General features: G+C 40.2%; 2 protein-coding genes across 6 annotated transcripts in view; one reads left to right on the top strand and one right to left on the bottom strand.

Moving 5' to 3' along the window:
* The window catches only part of epn2 (epsin 2), a 71,697-nt gene extending 54,425 nt beyond the window's left edge, over nt 1-17,272 (top strand). For 3 of the 5 annotated variants that reach the window (XM_078240714.1, XM_078240717.1, XM_078240716.1), the window contains exons 7-9: nt 2,031-2,126; nt 8,580-8,798; nt 11,854-17,272. In XM_078240714.1, coding sequence (XP_078096840.1) covers nt 2,031-2,126; nt 8,580-8,798; nt 11,854-12,173 — 635 coding nt within the window. In that variant the 3' untranslated portion in view covers nt 12,174-17,272. The remainder of the gene's footprint in view (nt 1-2,030; nt 2,127-8,579; nt 8,799-11,853) is intronic. The other 2 variants (XM_078240718.1, XM_078240719.1) reach the window with 1 other exon arrangement.
* Nucleotides 13,170-19,063, bottom strand: part of b9d1 (B9 protein domain 1) — a 50,474-nt gene continuing 44,580 nt past the window's right edge. Inside the window, exon 7 of the mRNA XM_078240723.1 lies at nt 13,170-14,404. Within this exon, the coding sequence (XP_078096849.1) occupies nt 14,394-14,404 (11 nt within the window). The 3' untranslated portion in view covers nt 13,170-14,393. The remainder of the gene's footprint in view (nt 14,405-19,063) is intronic.

Below are 19,063 nucleotides of genomic sequence, written 5' to 3' on the forward strand. Positions count from 1 at the left end.
CTGAACCCCCTCCCCCCACCAACAGCCGCGGGACATTAAGAAGCAATTTAGCATGGCTGATCCACCTAATTTGCACATCTTTGGACTGTGGGAGGAAACTGGAGCACCTGAAAGAAACCCACACAGACATGGGGAGAACATACAAATGCCACACAGACAGTAACCCAGGGCCGGAATCGAACCTGGGACCCTGGTGCTGTGAGGTAGCCATGCTACCCACTCTACTGCCCCCATTTAAGGAAGCCATAGATATTTGCACTGTATCATAGAATCACTGCAGTGCAGAAGAAGCCATTCAGTCCATTGAGTCTATACCGACTCTCTGACTTGAGAATCTTACCCAGGCTCCCTCCTCCGCCCTGTCAGTGTCAACCCACACATTTAGCATGGTCAGTCCATCTAACTTGTACATCTTTGGACTGTGAAAGGAAACTGGAGCACCCGAAAGGAAACCCACACAGACACGGGGAGAATGTGCAAACTCCACACAAAGTTTCCCAAGGCTGGAATTGAACCATGTATGAATCGATATTCATTGAACTTGTCAAACTGACGCAGTTGAGTTCCGTTTTACTGCTGCCTCTCAGCGCCAGCGATCTAGGTTCGATTCCCAGCTTGAGTCACTGTCTGTGTGGAATTTGCACATTCTCCCCGTATCTGCGTGGGTTTCCTCCCACAGTCCAAACATGTGTGGGTTAGGTGGAATGGCCATGCTAAATTGACACTAGTGTCAGGGGATTAATAGGGTAAATATGTGGGGTTACGGGGAATAGGGCCTGGGTGGGAATGTAGTAGGTGCAGACTTGGTGGGCCGAATGGCCTCCTTTTGCAGCATAGGGTTCTATGATTCAGTCATGTGATATATGAATTTCGGTGCCAGTTTGATGGTAGGTATGTTCCAGAGACTGGCAGATCGTGTCAAACAGCATATCCCAGCCACAATTATGGGCAAGGTACAGACCATACTTTACCAGCTCATGCTTACAATACTCAAAACTTGTGTTCTGGGTATTGTAACATTAGGTGTGATTCTGTGGTTGGATAACCACTTACTAAGTAATCCTGTGTGCTAAGAATTATGCTGACAACCAATTTAAGATTGTCAATCGGGATTCCAAGTGGCACATTTGCATATATTGAAAACTACATATATTAATACACACAGCCCTGTTCTTTACAGATAAGAGGAACCTGTACACGCATTACACATGTTTCAGCTAAACAAAATAAATGACAACCATTTGCTAGTTTATTCCCCAGGACAATGCCTTGACCAATCAGTCAAGCTGCCTGGTTTAAATTTCAAACAATGCTTTGCTGTTATCATCGACTAGTGTGTTCTCCATGACTTCACCTCTACTAATCAGAGTCCACTTGCCAACCAACCAGCAATCTCTTCTCGTGCAGTACAAATTGTTTTCCTCTTTTATTGCTTTCTTGTGAAGTGTCTTTGAGCGCAAGACAAAAAGCTTCGTGTCCTTTTTCAGCAATACTCTACTACCAAATGACTAATAAATATTCGGATAGATACAACAAGAATATTTAGCAAATATTGTGTCTGATCTTATTTGCGAAGCATATCAGCGACGCCGAAGGACAGTACATCTTTTATTGTATCTGTTTTAAATGGATTGCCTGGTGTTCTACAAGTCCAAATAGTTTTAAGATTATAGGATTTAGCTTGCAGGGCTAGAGATTTAGCATGGAATTTTAAAGCAAATCCTCTGTGCTGTTCTTCTTTGGCTGTTTGATAATTGATGGCCAAACTTTGCAGTGCACTTTTGTCAAGTACATTGCACTCTTAAATGAAAGCATGTTTTTTAAAAAACAGCAAGTAAAGATTTGGCTGATGTAAATCTTGGGTATGTTTGTCTTTGACTCGTAATCTAATTCTCAGAATTGAACTGTGTAATTTGTTAATCATGATCTACACAGCAATAAGCTGACTTAAGATCACAACTGACTTAAATGAATTGCAGTTTGAAGTAAATCTTAAATCACAATCTACATCTCTAACACTCCCTCTGCAGGCAATACAGCTTTTGACCCATTCAGCACATTAAATGGTGCAGCAAAAGATGACTTTGCTGATTTTGAAGATCTTCGAGCTTCCTCAAAAAGAACAGGTAATGAAATGTTTGTTTTGTTTACTTGTGCCTCCGATGCCATTTTCCCTCTTGATCCTGTTAATTTCCTGTTTCAGCGTGTAGCCACGTAACCCAGATGGGTGTCACTGCAATGGTCTCTAGAATGTTTAGTCCCATAAAGTGGTTCTATTATTAGAGATGTCAGCTGACAACTTACTTATGGAGACGATGTCTCAAACATGTCATTTCCAATATGTTTTCTTCAAGAATAGAGTCATAGAGGTTTGCAGCATGGAAACAGGCCCTTCGGCCCAACTTACCCATGCCACCCTTTTTTTAAAAAAAATCCCTAAACTAATCCCAATTGCCCGCATTTGGCCCATATCCCTCTATACCCATCGTACCCATGTAACTATCTAAATGCTTTTTAAAAGATAAAATTGTACCCGCCTCGACTACTACCTCTGGCAGCTTGTTCCAGACACTCACCACCCTCTGTCTGAAACAATTGCCCCTCTGGACACTTTTGTATCTCTCCCCTCTCACCTTAAACCTGTGCCCTCTAGTTTTAGACTCCCCTACCTTTGGGAAAAGATATTGACTATCTAGCTGATATATGCCCGTCATTATTTTATAGACCTCTATAAAGGTCACCCCTCACCCTTCTACACTCCAGAGAAAGAAGTCCCAGTCTATTCAGCCTCTCCTTATAACTCAATCCACCAAGTCCCAGTAGCATCCTAGTAAATCTTTTGTGCACTCTTTCTAGTTTAATAATATCCTTTCTATAATAGGGTGACCAGAATTGTACACAGTATTCCAAGTGTGGCCTTACCAATGTCTTCTACAACTTCAACAAGACGTCCCAACTCCTGTATTCAATGTTCTGACCGATGAAACCAGCATGCCGAATGTCTTCTTCACCACTCTGTCCACCTGTGACTCCACTTTCAAGAAGCTATGAGCATGTACCCCTAGATCTCTTTGTTCTGCAACTCTCCCCAACGTCCTACCATTAACTGAGTAAGTCCTGCCCTGGTTCAGTCTACCAAAATGCATCACCTCGCATTTGTCTAAATTAAACTCCATCTGCCATTCGTCAGCCCACTGGCCCAATTGATCAAGATCCCGTTGCAATTGGAGATAACTTTCTTCACTGTCCACGATGCCACTAATCTTGGTGTCATCTGCAAACTTACTAACCATGCCTCCTATATTCTCATCCAAATCATTAATATAAATGACACATAACAGTGGGCCCAGCACTGATCCTTGAGGCACACCGCTGGTCACAGGCCTCCAGTTTGAAAAACAACTCTTCTACAACCACTCTGGCTTCTGTCAAGAAGCCAATTTTGTATCCATTTAGATACCTCGGCCTGGATCCCGTGAGATTTAACTTTATGCAACAACCTACCATGCGGTGCCTTGCTAAAGTCCATGTCGACAACATCAACTGCACTGCCCTCATCTACCTTCTTGGTTACCTCTTCAAAAAACTCTATTAAATTTGAGAGACATGATTTTCCACCCTCAAAGCCATGCTGACTGTCCCTAATCAGTCCTTGTATCTCTAAATGCCTGTAGATCCTGTCTCTCAAAATACCTTCCAACAATTTACCCACCACAGATGTGAGGCTCACTGCCCTGTAGTTCCCAGGCTTTTCCCTGCAGCCCTTTTTAAACAAAGGCACAACATTTGCCACTCTCCAATCTTCAGGCACCTCACCCGTGACTATCGATGATTCAAATATCTCGGCTAGGGGACCTGCAATTTCCTCCCTAGCCTCCCACAACGTCCTGGGATATATTTCATCAGGTCCCGGGGATTTATCTACCTTGATGCACTTTAAGACTTCCAGCACCTCCTTCTCTGTAATATGTACACTCCTCAAGACATCACTATTTATTTCCCCAAGTTCCCTAACATCCATGCTTTTCTCAACAGTAAATACTGATGAGAAATATTCATTTGGGATCTCGCCCAACTCTTGTGGATCCGCACATAGATGACCTTGTTGATCCTTAAGAGGCCCTACTCTCTCCCTTGTTATTCTTTTGCCCTTTATGTATTTGTAGAAGTTCTTTGGATTCTCCTTTGCCTTATCTGCCAAAACAATTTCGTGTCCCCTTTTTGCCCTCCTGATTTCTCTCTTAACTCTACTCCTATGCTCTTCAAGAGACTCACTTGATCCCAGCTGCCTATGCATGTCATGTGCCTCTTTCTTCTTCTTGACCAGGGCCTCAATATCCCGAGTCATCCAGGATTCCCGACTTCTGCCAGCCTTGTACTTCACTCTAAGAGGAATGTGTTTAACCTGAACCCTGGTTAACACACTTTTGAAAGCATGCCACTTACCAGATGTCCCTTTGCCTTCCCACAGACTCCCCCAATTAACTTTTGAAAGTTCCTGCCTGATACCATCAAAATTGGCCTTGCCCCAATTTAGAATTTTAACTTTTGGGACAGACCTATCATTCTCCATAGCTATCTTAAAACTAATAGAATTATGGTCACTGGTCCCAAAGTGATCCCTCACTAACACTTCTGTCACCTGCCCTTCCTTATTTCCCAAGAGGAGGTCAAGTTTTGCCCCCTCTCTAGTCGGGCCATCCACATACTGAATGAGAAATTCCTCCTGAATACACTCAACAAATTTCTATCCATCCAACCCTCTAATACTATGGCTGTCCCAGTCAATGTTGGGAAAATTAAAATCTCTGACTATTACCACCCTATTTTTCTTGGAGCTATCTGTAATCTCCTTACATATTTGCTCCTCAATTTCCCACTGACTATTTGGGGGCCTATAGTACAACCCTATCAAAGTGATTTCCCCCTTCTTATTTCTCAGTTCTACCCATGTAGACTCAGTGGCCGAATCCTCGGATATATCCCCTCTCAGTACAGCCGTGATGCTTTCCCTAATCAAAAGTGCAATTCCCTCTCCTCTCTTACCTCCTGTTCTATCTTTCCTATAGCATCTGTACCCTGGAACATTAAGCTGCCAGTCCTATCCCTCCCTTAGCCATGTTTCAGTAATTGCTATAATATCCCAGTCCCACGTACCCATCAATGCCCGGAGTTCATCTGCCTTGCCCGTCAGGCCTCTTGCATTGAAATAAATGCAGTTTAATCTGGACTTCCCTTGCTCTCTATCTTGCTTTTGCCTGATCTGTCTGGTACTAGGATCACTGACACTGCCTTTACTAATTAATGTGCTCTCTTTAACTTCTGTGCTGTCCTCAAACTTCTCCTCTGTCTCCCTACTGCTTTGGATCCCACCCCCCTGCCAAACTAATTTAAACCCTCCCGAGTGGCTCGAGCAAATCTCGCTGCCAGGATGTTGTTGCTTGTTGATTTCGACATACAATTGTGCTTCATATAACTTATTGGTAAGCCTTTGAATATGGATTTTAATTCTCTAAATGAGATCTGCACAGACTTGTAGCTACAGTGTTCAAGTAATTATGTGCCATTTGTTTGAGAGTTAACTGATATTCAACAACTTGCTGTTGAACATCCATTTTATGTTCATTACTGGTCAGCAATCATTTCTGGGGCTATAATTTATTCATACTTAAAATTGTCAAAAAAAAAGTAATCAGCAATTTCCAAAAGTCGCAACCCCAGGATTACAGTGCAGCCTTAAAGTCCATACCACAGAAAAACAGAATTAGTATTTCTTTTTAATTAACTTTTTAAAAATCTATGTTCCTTAATTAAATAATTTTAATGTGGGTAAAAGGATACTAATAGTATTTTCATATGACCTAGCATACAGTAATCCAATTGGCCTTTCATCATTTGTGCTAAGTTCTTAAAATTTTTGGAAGATGAATGATCACATTTTAACCTAAAGTTATCTTCATATCCTTAGAACCTGACTCATCTGTCAACTCAGTAAAACGGAAGCTATGTTCCTTTTGTATAAGGCGTATGCGCACATCAAGTTAACAGGAAACTTTTTTTATTCATTCATGGAATGTGGGCGTTAATGGTTAAGCCAGCGTTTATTGCCCATTCCTAATTACCTTTGAACTGAATGTCTTGCTGCTATTTCAGAGGATATTTTAAGAGTCAACCACATTGCCACGGATCTGGAGTCACTTGTAGGCCAGACTGGGTAAGGACAGGAGATGTGTTTTTACAACAATTGCTTCGTGGCCTTTTTTAGACATTGAGCAAATTCAAATTTCACCATCTGCCATGCTGAGATTCAAACCCAGTATCAAGATCTCTATACTAGTCCAGTAACAACAGCATGCTACTGCATCTCAGCTCCCCCTCTTCCCGCCACCCCCCCCCCCCCCCCCCCCCCGCCACAGTCTCTCGTAGTGCTATCTTTTTTTGAAACTTCTTTTATTTTGATAGTTTAATAGAATTTGTAAATCTGCATAATGATAGAACATAGAAAAAATACAGCACAAACAGGCCCTTCAGCCCACAAGTTGCGCCGGTCATGTCGCTACCTACCTAGGCTTATATAGAGGCTTACCTATAACCCTCGATCCTATTAAGTCCCATGTACTCATCCAGAAGTCTCTTAAAAGACCCTATCGAGTTTGCCTCCACCGCCACTGACAGCAGCCGATTCCACTCACCTACCACCCTCTGAGTGAAAAACTTACCCCTGACATCTCCTCTGTACCTACTCCCCAGCACCTTAAACCTGTGTCCTCTCATAGCAGCCATTTCAGCCCTGGGAAAAAGTCTCTGAGAATCCACCCGATCTATACCTCTCAACATCTTGTACACCTCTATCAGGTCACCTCTCATCCTTCGTCTCTCCAAGGAGAAAAGACCGAGCTCCCTCAGCCTATCCTTATAAGGCATGCCAACCAATCCAGGCAACATCCTTGTAAATCTTCTCTGCACCCTTTCAATCATTTCCACATCCCTCCTGTAATGAGGCGACCAGAACTGAGCACAGTACTCCCAAGTGGGGTCTGACGAGGGTCTTATAAAGCTGCATCATTATCTCCCGACTCCTAAACTCAATCCCTCGATTGATGAAGGCCAGCACACCATACGCCTTCTTAACCACCTCCTCTACCTGCGAGGCCGATTTTAGAATCCTATGGACCCGGACCCCAAGGTCCTTCTGATCCTCTACACTGCTAAGAGTCTTACCCTTGATATTATACTCCTTCATCCCATTTGACCTGCCAAAATGGACCACTACACATTTATCCGGGTTGAAGTCCACCTGCCACTTCTCCGCCCAGTCTTGCATCCCATCTATGTCACGCTGCAGCTTCTGACATCCCTCCAACCTATCCACAACACCACAACCTTTGTGTCGTTGGCAAACTTACCAACCCATCCCTCCACTTCCTCATCCAGGTCATTTATGAAAATGACAAACAGCAAGGGTCCCAGAACAGATCCCTGGGGCACTCCACTGGTGACCGACCTCCATTCAGAAAAAGACCCGTCTACAACCACTCTCTGCCTTCTGCAGGCAAGCCAGTTCTGAATCCACAAGGCAACAGCCCCTTGGATCCCATGCCCTCTCACTTTCTCGAGAAGTCTTGCATGGGGGACCTTATCGAACGCCTTGCTGAAGTCCATGTAAACCACATCTACCGCTTTTCCTTCGTCAATGTGTTTAGTCACATTTTCAAAGAACTCCACCAGGCTCGTAAGGCACGATTTGCCTTGTGATGAATGATTATTAATCTTTTCTATTGCAATGAGTTTTATATTCTTTTTTTAAAAAGTGCAGAATACATTGGAGCGGCACGGTGGCACAGTGGTTAGCACTGCTGCCTCACAATGCCAGGCACCTGGGTTCAATTCCCGGCTTGGGTCACTGTCTGTATGGAGTTTGCACATTCTCTCCATGTCTGCGTGGGTTTTCTCCGGATGCTCCGGTTTCCTCCCACACTCCAAAGATGTGTGGGTTAGGTGGATTAGCCATACTAAATTGCCCCTTAGTGTCAGGGGGACTAGCTCGGGTAAATGCATGGGATTATGGGGATAGGGCCTGGGTGGGATTGTGGTCGGTGCCAACTCAATGGGCCGAATGGCCTCCTTCTGCACTGTAGGATTCTATGAATTTCTAGGTTCAGGTGGCTAGCAGGAATGCAGTGGTGCTGGAAAGATTTCCAACAATAAATGATGTCTCCATGTTTACACGATCAATGGTAGCTATCAATAAATAAAAGTTAATTATGAAAGCTGTGGGGATTTTGGGCAGAATTTTGATTTTCATGGTTAAATGTATTGATCCTGTAGTTTGTGGATGTAGTATTTGGCAGCACTGTTAACATCTGCAGAGAACTGTTACTATTATAGTAAGACTGCAGTATTGGACTGCAGTTAGAAGTTTAATTCGGTTACTTTGAAAAGGAAATAATAGGGACCAATGGATATAAAGATGACAATTTAAATTATTATCTTCGTAGCATTTGAAAGCTTTGCACCCTACATTATAGAATTAGCTCAAAGATTTTTAATTTTGAGTTAAATGTCAATTTTTACTTCAGGTGAAACTGATATGTTGGGAGGAAGTTCTAAACCCAGTGGTTCAATTAGTCCAGATTTATTTGATGCTCAACTTACTGGTTCAGCGCCATCAAAGCAGACTGCCGCTCGAAAAACACCAGAGTCCTTTCTGGGTCCTAATGCAGCGTTGGTGAATTTGGATTCCCTGGTATCCAAGCCTGTGCAACTTTCTAGTGTATCTAATCCTTTCCTGGCTTCAGGTATGTATTTAGGAAATGTTTTCCTTGTAAATTGAACTGGGCCTCCCATTCTGAAGGGTAGTGGCGATGCTCTGTAAATCAAAACTCTTAAGATTTTGGTAATAGAATTTTTTCCATCAGCTCTTTCCGTCTCCACCATTCCTTTTTGTATCGACTCTCGCCTGCCTCCATCATCCCTTTTCATATCGATTCTCTTTGAATTCATTGAGATTATTTTATGTCAGAACTTGAATCTTTTGGTTTCTTTCGATGTGGTGGAATTTATTGAAATAGTTTGAGACTTTCATACTAGCATTCAACTATATTTCAGTAAAGTGGCTAATTCTAAATCTAATTAGGTGACAGATTTACTCATGCCCTACACTGGTTTAATTATTGCTTATTTTCCACCACATTTGAAAGATGGTTTCAACTGCCATGTTTGTCGTATAACAGCTCTGGTAAGTGTTTGCAGTTATCATGGTTCATAGAACATAGAACAGTACAGCACAGAACAGGCCCTTCGGCCCACGATGTTGTGCCGAGCTTTATCTGAAACCAAGATCAAGCTATCCCACTCCCTATCATCCTGGTGTGCTCCATGTGCCTATCCAATAACCGCTTAAATGTTTCTAAAGTGTCTGACTCCACTATCACTGCAGGCAGTCCATTCCACACCCCAACCACTCTCTGCGTAAAGAACCTACCTCTGATATCCGTCCTGTATCTCCCACCACGAACCCTATAGTTATGCCCCCTTGTAATAGCTCCATCCACCCGAGGAAATAGTCTTTGAACGTTCACTCTATCTATCCCCTTCATCATTTTATACACCTCTATTAAGTCTCCCCTCAGCCTCCTCCGCTCCAGAGAGAACAGCCCTAGCTCCCTCAACCTTTCCTCATATGACCTACCCTCCAAACCAGGCAGCATCCTGGTAAATCTCCTCTGCACTCCTTCCAGCGCTTCCACATCCTTCCTATAGTGAGGTGACCAGAACTGCACACAATATTCCAAATGTGGTCTCACCAAGGTCCTGTACAGTTGCAGCATAACCCCACGGCTCTTAAACTCCAACCCCCTGTTAATAAAAGCTAACACACTATAGGCCTTCTTCACAGCTCTATCCACTAAGTCATTAATAAAAATCACAAAGAGCAGAGGACCAAGCACTGATCCCTGCGGCACACCGCTAGCAACCTGCCTCCAATCCGAAAATTTTCCATCGACCACCACCCTCTGTCTTCGGTCAGACAGCCAGTTACCTATCCAATCGGCAAGTCAAAAAAGCATTATCTAGTAGGATCACGGATGCCAATCTTTAGCCATTCTAATTGACCCCACATGATATCAAGAAATGGCTGAAAGCCATTCAGCACCATTCATGACTCCAATACTGAAGCATCCGTGTCTATGTGCAACAAGACCTGGACAACATTCAGGCTTTGACTGATAAATGGCAAATAACGTGGCGTCACAAGTGCCAGACAATGACCATCTTCAGTAAGAGAGAATCTGACCATCTCCCCCTGACATTCAATGGCATTGTCATTGCTGTATCCCCCTCTGTGGGTTACCGTTGACCAGAAACAGAACTGTGATCGCAAGAACAAGTCAGACACTTGGGGAATTCTGTGTCGTGCAATTCATTCCTTGCTTCCCCAAAGCCTTTTCACCATCTACAAGGCTCCAACAGCACTTAAGAAGCTTGATACCAGCCAGGACAAATCAGTCTGCTTGATTGGCACCTATCCACCATCTATGCACATTGTCAGCATTGTGTGCCAGATGCAATGCAGCAACTCACCAAGGCTCCTTCAAAAGCACCATTCAAACCTGCGACTTCTACCTAAAAGGAGAAGAGCAGCAGATGCATGAGAACGCCATCACTTGCAAGTTCCCCTCCAAGCCCCACACTTTCCTAAATTGGTACTATATTGCTGTTCTTTCACTGTAGGTCAAAATTTTGGATTCCATTTCTAATAGCATTATGGAAATTCCTCCACCACATGACCTGCAGTGATTCAAGAAGACAGCTCAACAGCACCTTCTCGAGGGCAGTTGGGGATGGGCTATAATGCTGGCTTAGCCAGTGATACACACACCCTGCTAAAGAATATAAACCTCCTCCTTTCTCTGCACACCATTCCCTACCTCAAATCGACCGGTGTCTCAGATTGAACCAAACTATCTATATTCGGTATCTTATTCAACCCCAACTGAAGCTTCTAACTGCATGTACTTTCCAACGTATAGGCTACCTATACGATCTAACATTCTTAATTGGGGACGGGCAGTAAATGCTGGCCTAGCCAGCAGTCTCCACATCCCATGAAAGAATTTTTAAAAATCCACCTCTTAATATCTCTTCCTTTTGTCTTAACATTCATTTCTGTCTCGTTACATCTCTCTGAAGTACCATGGGACATTTTTCTACATTAAAGGCACTGCATAAATGCTTGCTTTATGAACTTCTTTTATTCTGTTTTATAACATTGTATTTCTCAGCCAGGAAAAATATCAAGGTGCATAGAATAGAATTCAAAATCATACTCCCGTAGTGTGCAATGCAGATGCAAAAGTACATTACCATTGTAAATAAATTTCTGATTGTTATATGACTAGAACTTGTGTTTTTCTATTCTGTGATATGTTTTTAAAAAACAGAAATGATTGAATTTTTTAAGGAGATGAGATATTTAATAATTCTGCTTCTTATAGTGGCCGGAATTCTCCGGCCGTTTACATCAGTGGGATTCTGTGGTCACCGGTGGCTCACCACTTGCTGAGGATTCCTGGTAGCATGGGGTGGCTTAATGGGAATTCCCATTGACAGTGGAGTCTCCCCACCGTCAGCGAACAACGCACCACCTCCTGTCAAGAAAAATGCTGAGGGGAGGCCAGAGAATCCTGCCCAGTTTGTAGCCAAATAAAAGTGAGACCAGTAAAAGAGTTTATAAGATACAAAATGGGCAGTTAACTTAAATACTTTCTAAAATTGTAATTTAACTCAGTAATATTTGTGTCTTGTCAAAACTTATTTCACTGATACTCAATTATACATTTGTTTTTGTAGGTTCAGCTCCAGTCCAGGTCACTCAGATTAATCCCTTTCAAATAAACCAGCCGCAGCCTCCTACACTGAACCAAATGCGAGCAAGTCCTTTGATGGCCTCAGGACAGTCTACATTTGGCACCGTACCTGCAGTCAGTATGGAACCAATGCCACTCAGCTCCATGTCAGCGCCAATGGCAATGGGCATAGTTCCAGTGCCAGTTATTGGGAGGATGGGTACAGGAATGAACATTGCTGGAACAATGCCCCAACCACTTTTATCAACAGGCATCCCTCCACCTACATCCCAGACCTCTACAACTAATCCTTTCTTATTATAAAAGACCAGAGGAAATATCTTCATAACAGAGAGAATATCTAGATAGGAGTGTGGCTAGCTAAGTTAAATGTATTCTAGACTGCATTTATGGCTGTGAGAGAAAACCTTCACAGTAGGTTCGGATTTTGCTGTGTTGGTTTTTTATGAAGTGTATATTGACAGTGGTTAATTTTCACTATTTTCTAAAGAAGCTATTTGCTGCCAATGGAGGTATCATATGGTGACTGAACATGTAGTTGAACAATAGTAATGTGAATTTAATATTCACAACTAATGAATCCTCCAATCCTTAAGTGCATATTACAGTTTGTCCAAAGGTAACATAGTGTTTTGTGTGGTATAATCACTGTTTTGCATATTTTGCAAGTCACCTGACTATTGACCTGTTTCAAAAAAAATTATACGGCCACAAAGACTGTTTTCGGGAGTTAGAAATTTGCTTCCTAATCATAAAAGCAAATATGGAACTTAGCCAAAATCACAACACCGATTAAACCTATAAAACCCTGATTTCATAGCTGATGGATTGAAAATAATTTTGCAAACCTGTTCATAGCAGTGAGGAGTTTTTAAATTGTGCTATCTTCTGAATAGGCTGTTACAAAATTGCTTTTGAATTTTGACTCTTGCATGCACCTTTTAATTGCTGTTTGAAGTAACGTTCTCGGCACCAGAAGCTATTTAAGCAGAAGGTATCAGTTATTGTTCAGTATTAATCATGATTCAGTACTGATAGGATTTAAATTCCTTGGAAAGTTATGATCATTAAAAATCATTGCAATGAATAATGAACAAACTATTTACACAAGTTTCAGTAATTTGGTCGGGGGGGGGTTTAAAGTGGGAGAAAGCTGCATGCATCAGTCTTTTCTGTTATTGAAATCTAAGATTTGCTAATGATGACAATGGCTATTCTCTAGACTATTTAAAACATGTGTCTAGGTGAGAGGTTGGGTGTAGTTGTTCACCATTATTAATGAAACAAATTAGACACCAGACAATAGTAAAATAGAGTTTAAAGGAAAAAACTTACATCAGTGTAACTTTGGAATCTAGGTGCTTTTTATTTTATTTCTTTTAGATTTTACTAAGTAAAGCAAGCATTAAGCTAATTCAGACTCAACATCGGTATATGCAGTTAATCCTGTACACTTTGCACAGCTTTTTTAAATAGATGAGTCTTCATGTAAAGGTTAAATAGCCAAGTTTTAGAGTCTGTAATTTGCAACCATATTGTAGTTTACAGAAGTTTTATGCTATTTTAAATCTTTCTGTCTAGGAATTTTGGTAAGATTTTGCAAGCGTTTTTTATCTGCTTTAAAACATTGTGTTGACAGGTGCCATGGAATGTGTGGTCCAAATTGTATCTTTGCTTCATTGTTGAGTTAAGATTAAGCTCTGTATTTCAGAAAGAGAAAAGGGAATCCAGTAACTGAAGAGTGCATTTGTCTGTTGTGTTAAGTGTGTCATGTTGGTTCAACACTAAGTACATAGCAGTTTATAAGTTTTGTATGAATTTGAAAACAGATTTTCTTTTTGCATCAGTGGATGACCTGACAGGTACTTGAGGATGAATTGCTATGCAGAGAAGCTAAATAGTAGTCCTATGTTTGTATTTTAGTAACTTAATGGATAGACTGCAGTGATCAGTCCATGCATTGCTTTTAATGAATGAGGAATATTTCTGCTGAGACCTCTTAAGAAGGCAGGAATGGGTTATGATATTTGAGAGTGTATTTTTTTAATTTCCTTTTTTGGGTTCTCAATATCCTTATTTTTTGGCTAGGAAATGAGTTTGTAGACATGGCCAACAACACGTTAGTATTGTTTTAAAGGGAAAGTGAAAAGCTTGGATTTATTTTCCTTATCCACACACACCTTTTTACAAAGAAAAAACAATAACCTTCATTTCTATACCATTCATTAAGTTACAATGGTGTCTTGGAGTGGTTTACAGGGCAGTGGATAGTGAGCAGTCTGGTATATGGTAGTGATGAACATTTGCGCGATATGGATATTAATTGCCGGGTAACATTTCTTCCCATAACACTTGACATGCGTATAAAATATTTCATACCCACATTGGATAACTATTGTGAATAATCTGTTGCATTTTTTCTCCTGCTCAGATCTGCATTCAGAAGTTGAATAGAGATTTGTTCTGTATCACCTGTCATCCATATTTAAGTGAAATGCTGAGTTCCAACTGATATCATTTTGCTTAGAAACAGGCTGTGAAAAAGAAAATAATCACAGTAATAATTTAAAATATGGATGTGGAATAATTGTTCGTGTCAAACTAATTTGTCTAGTTATAGCATTTACAAGCTACAGTGGTGTGCACCTTAATTTTTTTTTAAGTCATTACGATCAATAAAAGTATGGCATATTATGTAACTTTTGAATTCTCAATTTCTGAATGAGTATTGCTTTTTGCAGTTAATTTCACTTTTTTTTAATGCAGAAAGTGGTGATCTGCATACCAAACATAGAAATGCCACAAACAAAATTCATGCTAAGCAAGTTCATTTGGAATGTGACCCTATTTGATCTACCGCATATATGTTTATATTGTTCAAGTCCAGAAGAATTTATTTTGAGTTCTTGGGTTCATGCAAGTGGGTGAGAGTATGCATGCAAAGAGTGCAGCCACTACCTGTATAGTCTTGCATTTAGTCACTAAAATTTATACAAAGCTTCTGGTAAGATTTGTATCAACAACTGTTTTCATTATGTACTGTACAAAAAAAAATTGCTGTCATTCTATTACATAACTGCATCAGTGTAAATGTATGGTAGTGTGTCACCTGTAACTTGTGTAATTTCAGTGTACTGTTGCTATGTATTAATTTTACTGCAGGAAGCTGTACAGTAGGTTTTGGTCACTTGCATAGTTAAAACTATAAATGCTTGTCCTTTATCATTCAGTATCCATAACACACCATGAATTAAGTAAGCCTTAGAACTGGAAAATCAAAGAAAGGCATTGAAGATGAAGGCTAACACCCTACACCCACTTGCTTATCTTTTATTTCCACAAGTCCTAATCTGTTCTTTACATTGCAGCCTTTCCTAACTGCCACATGTGTGACTTTGGTTTAGTTTGTTTTCTGTACTAAATCATTTATTTGTGATGGATCAGGGCTAAACCCATGTTCCCACTAAGCATGGAATTCAAAATACCATGAGTGATTGCAGTGATTCTTCCTGCCCAGTATCACACTAAGATTTAGAAACACATGGAGAGTAGTAGGGCTAAATGAGCTCTCTAAATCAAAGTATTTACATTGATCATGCTAACCCATTGTTCAGGCAATTTAAGTAGGTATGGACCTGCTTGTTAATTGCCATTTTGTTAGTCATAGATTTTACCCCTATATATGCTAGCAGACTGGAGAAAACCTGGGTCGTGTAAACCATTTGGTAAACTTCTTCAGGGAATCTGGAGATTCCGACAAAATACTTGCACAAAAATGTTTATTGGAGCTGGACAGAGAGCAAGAAAGCTAATTGCCTTACCCAGAAGGCAGTATTCTGGACATTAGAATAAAATGATTGGTGCTCACATTGAGCAGCAAGGTCACAGCAAAACTACCTCAGCCACCAGTACTTTTTCATTGTTTGCACTCCTTCCAAAAAAATCATTGTAATAATTTCTCATAAATTTACTTAGTTTCACATGTACATTTAATCTAGGATACATATGTGCTAATTTTATACTTCCATTCAGTTTTTTAAATTTTTATTCAAAAATATTAAACTTATTTTGTCCTCTAATTGAGATAAAGTAGAAGTGTCTTTTACTAAAGGTAGATGACAAAGTCACAAAAGTTTAAACAAATTGCACAATTGTTGTGCATTATTTATAATGCATAAACTTGGGAAGACATTTTTGAATAAAAATACTTTCTGGAACGTGTGGCAATTCATGCTTCTACCCTTAACACGTGTATCTTCATTATTTCCCCATCTTATTTAGGTCTCCAAATTATGTACAATCTGTCATCCTGAAAGTATTTAAGCATTCTGCTTCTGAGCTTCTGTCAATACTGCTCTTCTCCCTAACGTAAAGAGGTGGATAAGAGCGAATGAATGATGACTTATTCCATGCTGCCGTAGGGAAACAGCTGAAATCAGAAACCTGAGAGTGGCAGACTGTGGCTGCAAACCTGTTTCTGTGCCTTGACATAGTGCTGCATGAAGTCCTAAAAGGCTTGAAACTCTTCATATGCAAGTGTCTATTTGATCTGTTTGAAATGAATGAATTGAATAACAAAAGTTTTATTTTTTTGCTCTCAATTGAGAACTTTAGCTTCCTCCAAAACTTTGCATGCTCAGTTATCTGCACTTTGTCAGGATTCATTTTCATGATTTGGTTTTAGGGGTTGTCATATTATTCAGCGTGAGTAATCAGATGATGAACTTTAACAAGTGCAGGTACTTGGCAATTATCAACACTTTGGTATGTGATTGCTGTAATGCAAGTTGGATTAAGTGTCTATTCTAGTTCTTAATTTGGAGCTGACATATTCTTACAGTACTCATTTCAGGTAGATTGTGGTGGAGACAATAAAGCCATAGAAGCATGAAATTCTTAGAGACATGAGATTGTTTGATTCGGCTTGGTCTTGGACTAATTTACACCTGTTTATTTAAAAGTTAAGATCATTTTTTCTCAGTGGGAATTAGAGGCAATATGCACTTACTATGCCAAGGAAAGCAAGTTAAGATATTGATTGAAAAGCCTAGTAGAGGCACTGATACCTTTAATTTTCCAGTTGTTTGGCTTACATCTTTTAGGACAAAGGATGAGGACTACTGCACATAATGGTGAGTAACCTACCTTTTATGTTCTGTATATCTACCAAACTCATTCATGATGCTGGGAGCAGGCTGCTTTTTATGATATTGTGCTCAACTGTCATTACTGTATAATATAATTTATCATTTGTACTATTGTAACATATGTTCTGTATCTTATTTTCTATGTAATGGTTTTGTAGCAAGTCACACAAAATCTTATTGTTTATGCCATTTGAACAGCCGAAAAGATCCCGGGGCCTGTTGCTTAAATGACGGAATTAAATTGTTGGTATCTGTTACTGTGGTTTTGATAATTCATTTATTTTCCATAAGAAAATATATTTATATGGTTACTAATTTATATGCAAATCCCAATTTCTGTTCTTGATTATGTTTTATTAACTATATAAACTTGCATTATATACATACATGATTGCAATATTGACAATTGGCCATTAAATGGGAAGTGTTAAACATTGGAGTTGACAAGGAAATGTATTTCATTGTCTTCATGCATAACAACAGTAATTGCACTTCAAAAGTAATTAATTCATTGTGAAGCGATGTGGTACATCCTAAGGATGTGATGAATTGCTGTATAAATGCAAGTCCTTTGCAGAACATGGAATAAAATATCAACATGTAGTAGGCATTTATCATTTTCACTAATCAATGGAATTGCCTTGCCAGTTCATAAACCTAAGCCAATGCTTTGTAATGGATATTATGGATTACCAAAACTGAATATAAGACTGAGGGATGTTACTGGTCATTGTGGCTTTAACAGCAGGTGGCTAAAATGCAGTTAGCCACTCCGTTTTGACAAGAATCTTAGATATTCTAATAGTACTCAAATTAGGTAGCACTTGCATGAAAATTATTTGTTTAATAATTTAGAACTTGAGTATTGTTGGAAAAAAAGAGACATGCTGTTGAAGCTTTCCATCTTGTACTCATCAGGATAGATGCATGAATGCTAAATTTCAAGAAAGTAACAATTTATACTGCATGATCAAAGCGTTGTCATGATGAATGCACCAGGAAACTACTGTCTCCCAGAGTTTTGTTTAATTCAAAAAAATGGTGCAATGCCTGGATATATTCCTTTTGCCTCTAGAGGATGGGTCCCTGCATATGAATATATGTAGTTTCTAGCATGTATTAGCCACCCTGCGAGCCCAACTAATCTTAACTTGGTGTAATTCTTGGCACAAAAGGTTGTTCAGCAAGTACAGTCCAATCGCAATCACATCTAACATTGGACATTGTTTTCTGAGTTTTGCAAGCACTGGCTGGTTGAGTTGTTAGTACTCTACCTCTTGCAGGCAGCCAAAGGGACACACTGTTTAATATCTTTAATATTTAATATGCCAGTCTTTGGGATGTACGGCCTGTGTACCTAGCCTCACATTGGCACTGGAGCTCATACTCATTATTGATTTTTGTTTTGGGCAGAACATCTTTTTGGCTTGACTGCAGCATCCTGTTAGTGGAAATATCACTATTATTTACATACTGGTGAATAACAGCATTTGTTGCTCAGATTTTTGAGATCACTTGTCCTTCACTGGCCACCTTTCAGGTCCAAGATGGCATCTTTAAGTCCATTTGTGAAAATGTGTAATACACAGTGACCAATGATCAGAGTAGTTAGCCTGCAGTATAATTTTGCACCCTACTTCAGTGTCAGGCTTGCACAGTGAGCAAATTTGGGCTCTATTTACAAGATTCCAAATAAGGCCAGTCTTGTAGTGCAGAAAAAAGGAATTCTCAAATGTTCTCAAAGATTATGGGATTGATTTCACCTGAAAGTAGGGTTGGCTGAGAAACCATCTTGCTCTCTGTAACCAGAGGTCTATGCGACCACCTGGTGGTGGTAATCGTTAGATAGCGAGATGGCCAGGAAGGACCCAAGAAAATTATCCTAATACTAAGGTAACTGGAGTGGCCATGTCCAGGGAAGTGGGAGAAGTGGTTTCCTTGTGGAGCACTGCTTCTGCATTTCATTCGTTGTTAGAATTCTATTTCAATAACTACTTCCTAATCTAGACAGTGGCAAGCTATTTCACCTTTGTACAGAACAGTAGA

The sequence above is a fragment of the Mustelus asterias genome, chromosome 23 (assembly GCF_964213995.1).
Source record: "Mustelus asterias chromosome 23, sMusAst1.hap1.1, whole genome shotgun sequence".
NCBI classification, from domain to species: domain Eukaryota; kingdom Metazoa; phylum Chordata; class Chondrichthyes; order Carcharhiniformes; family Triakidae; genus Mustelus; species Mustelus asterias.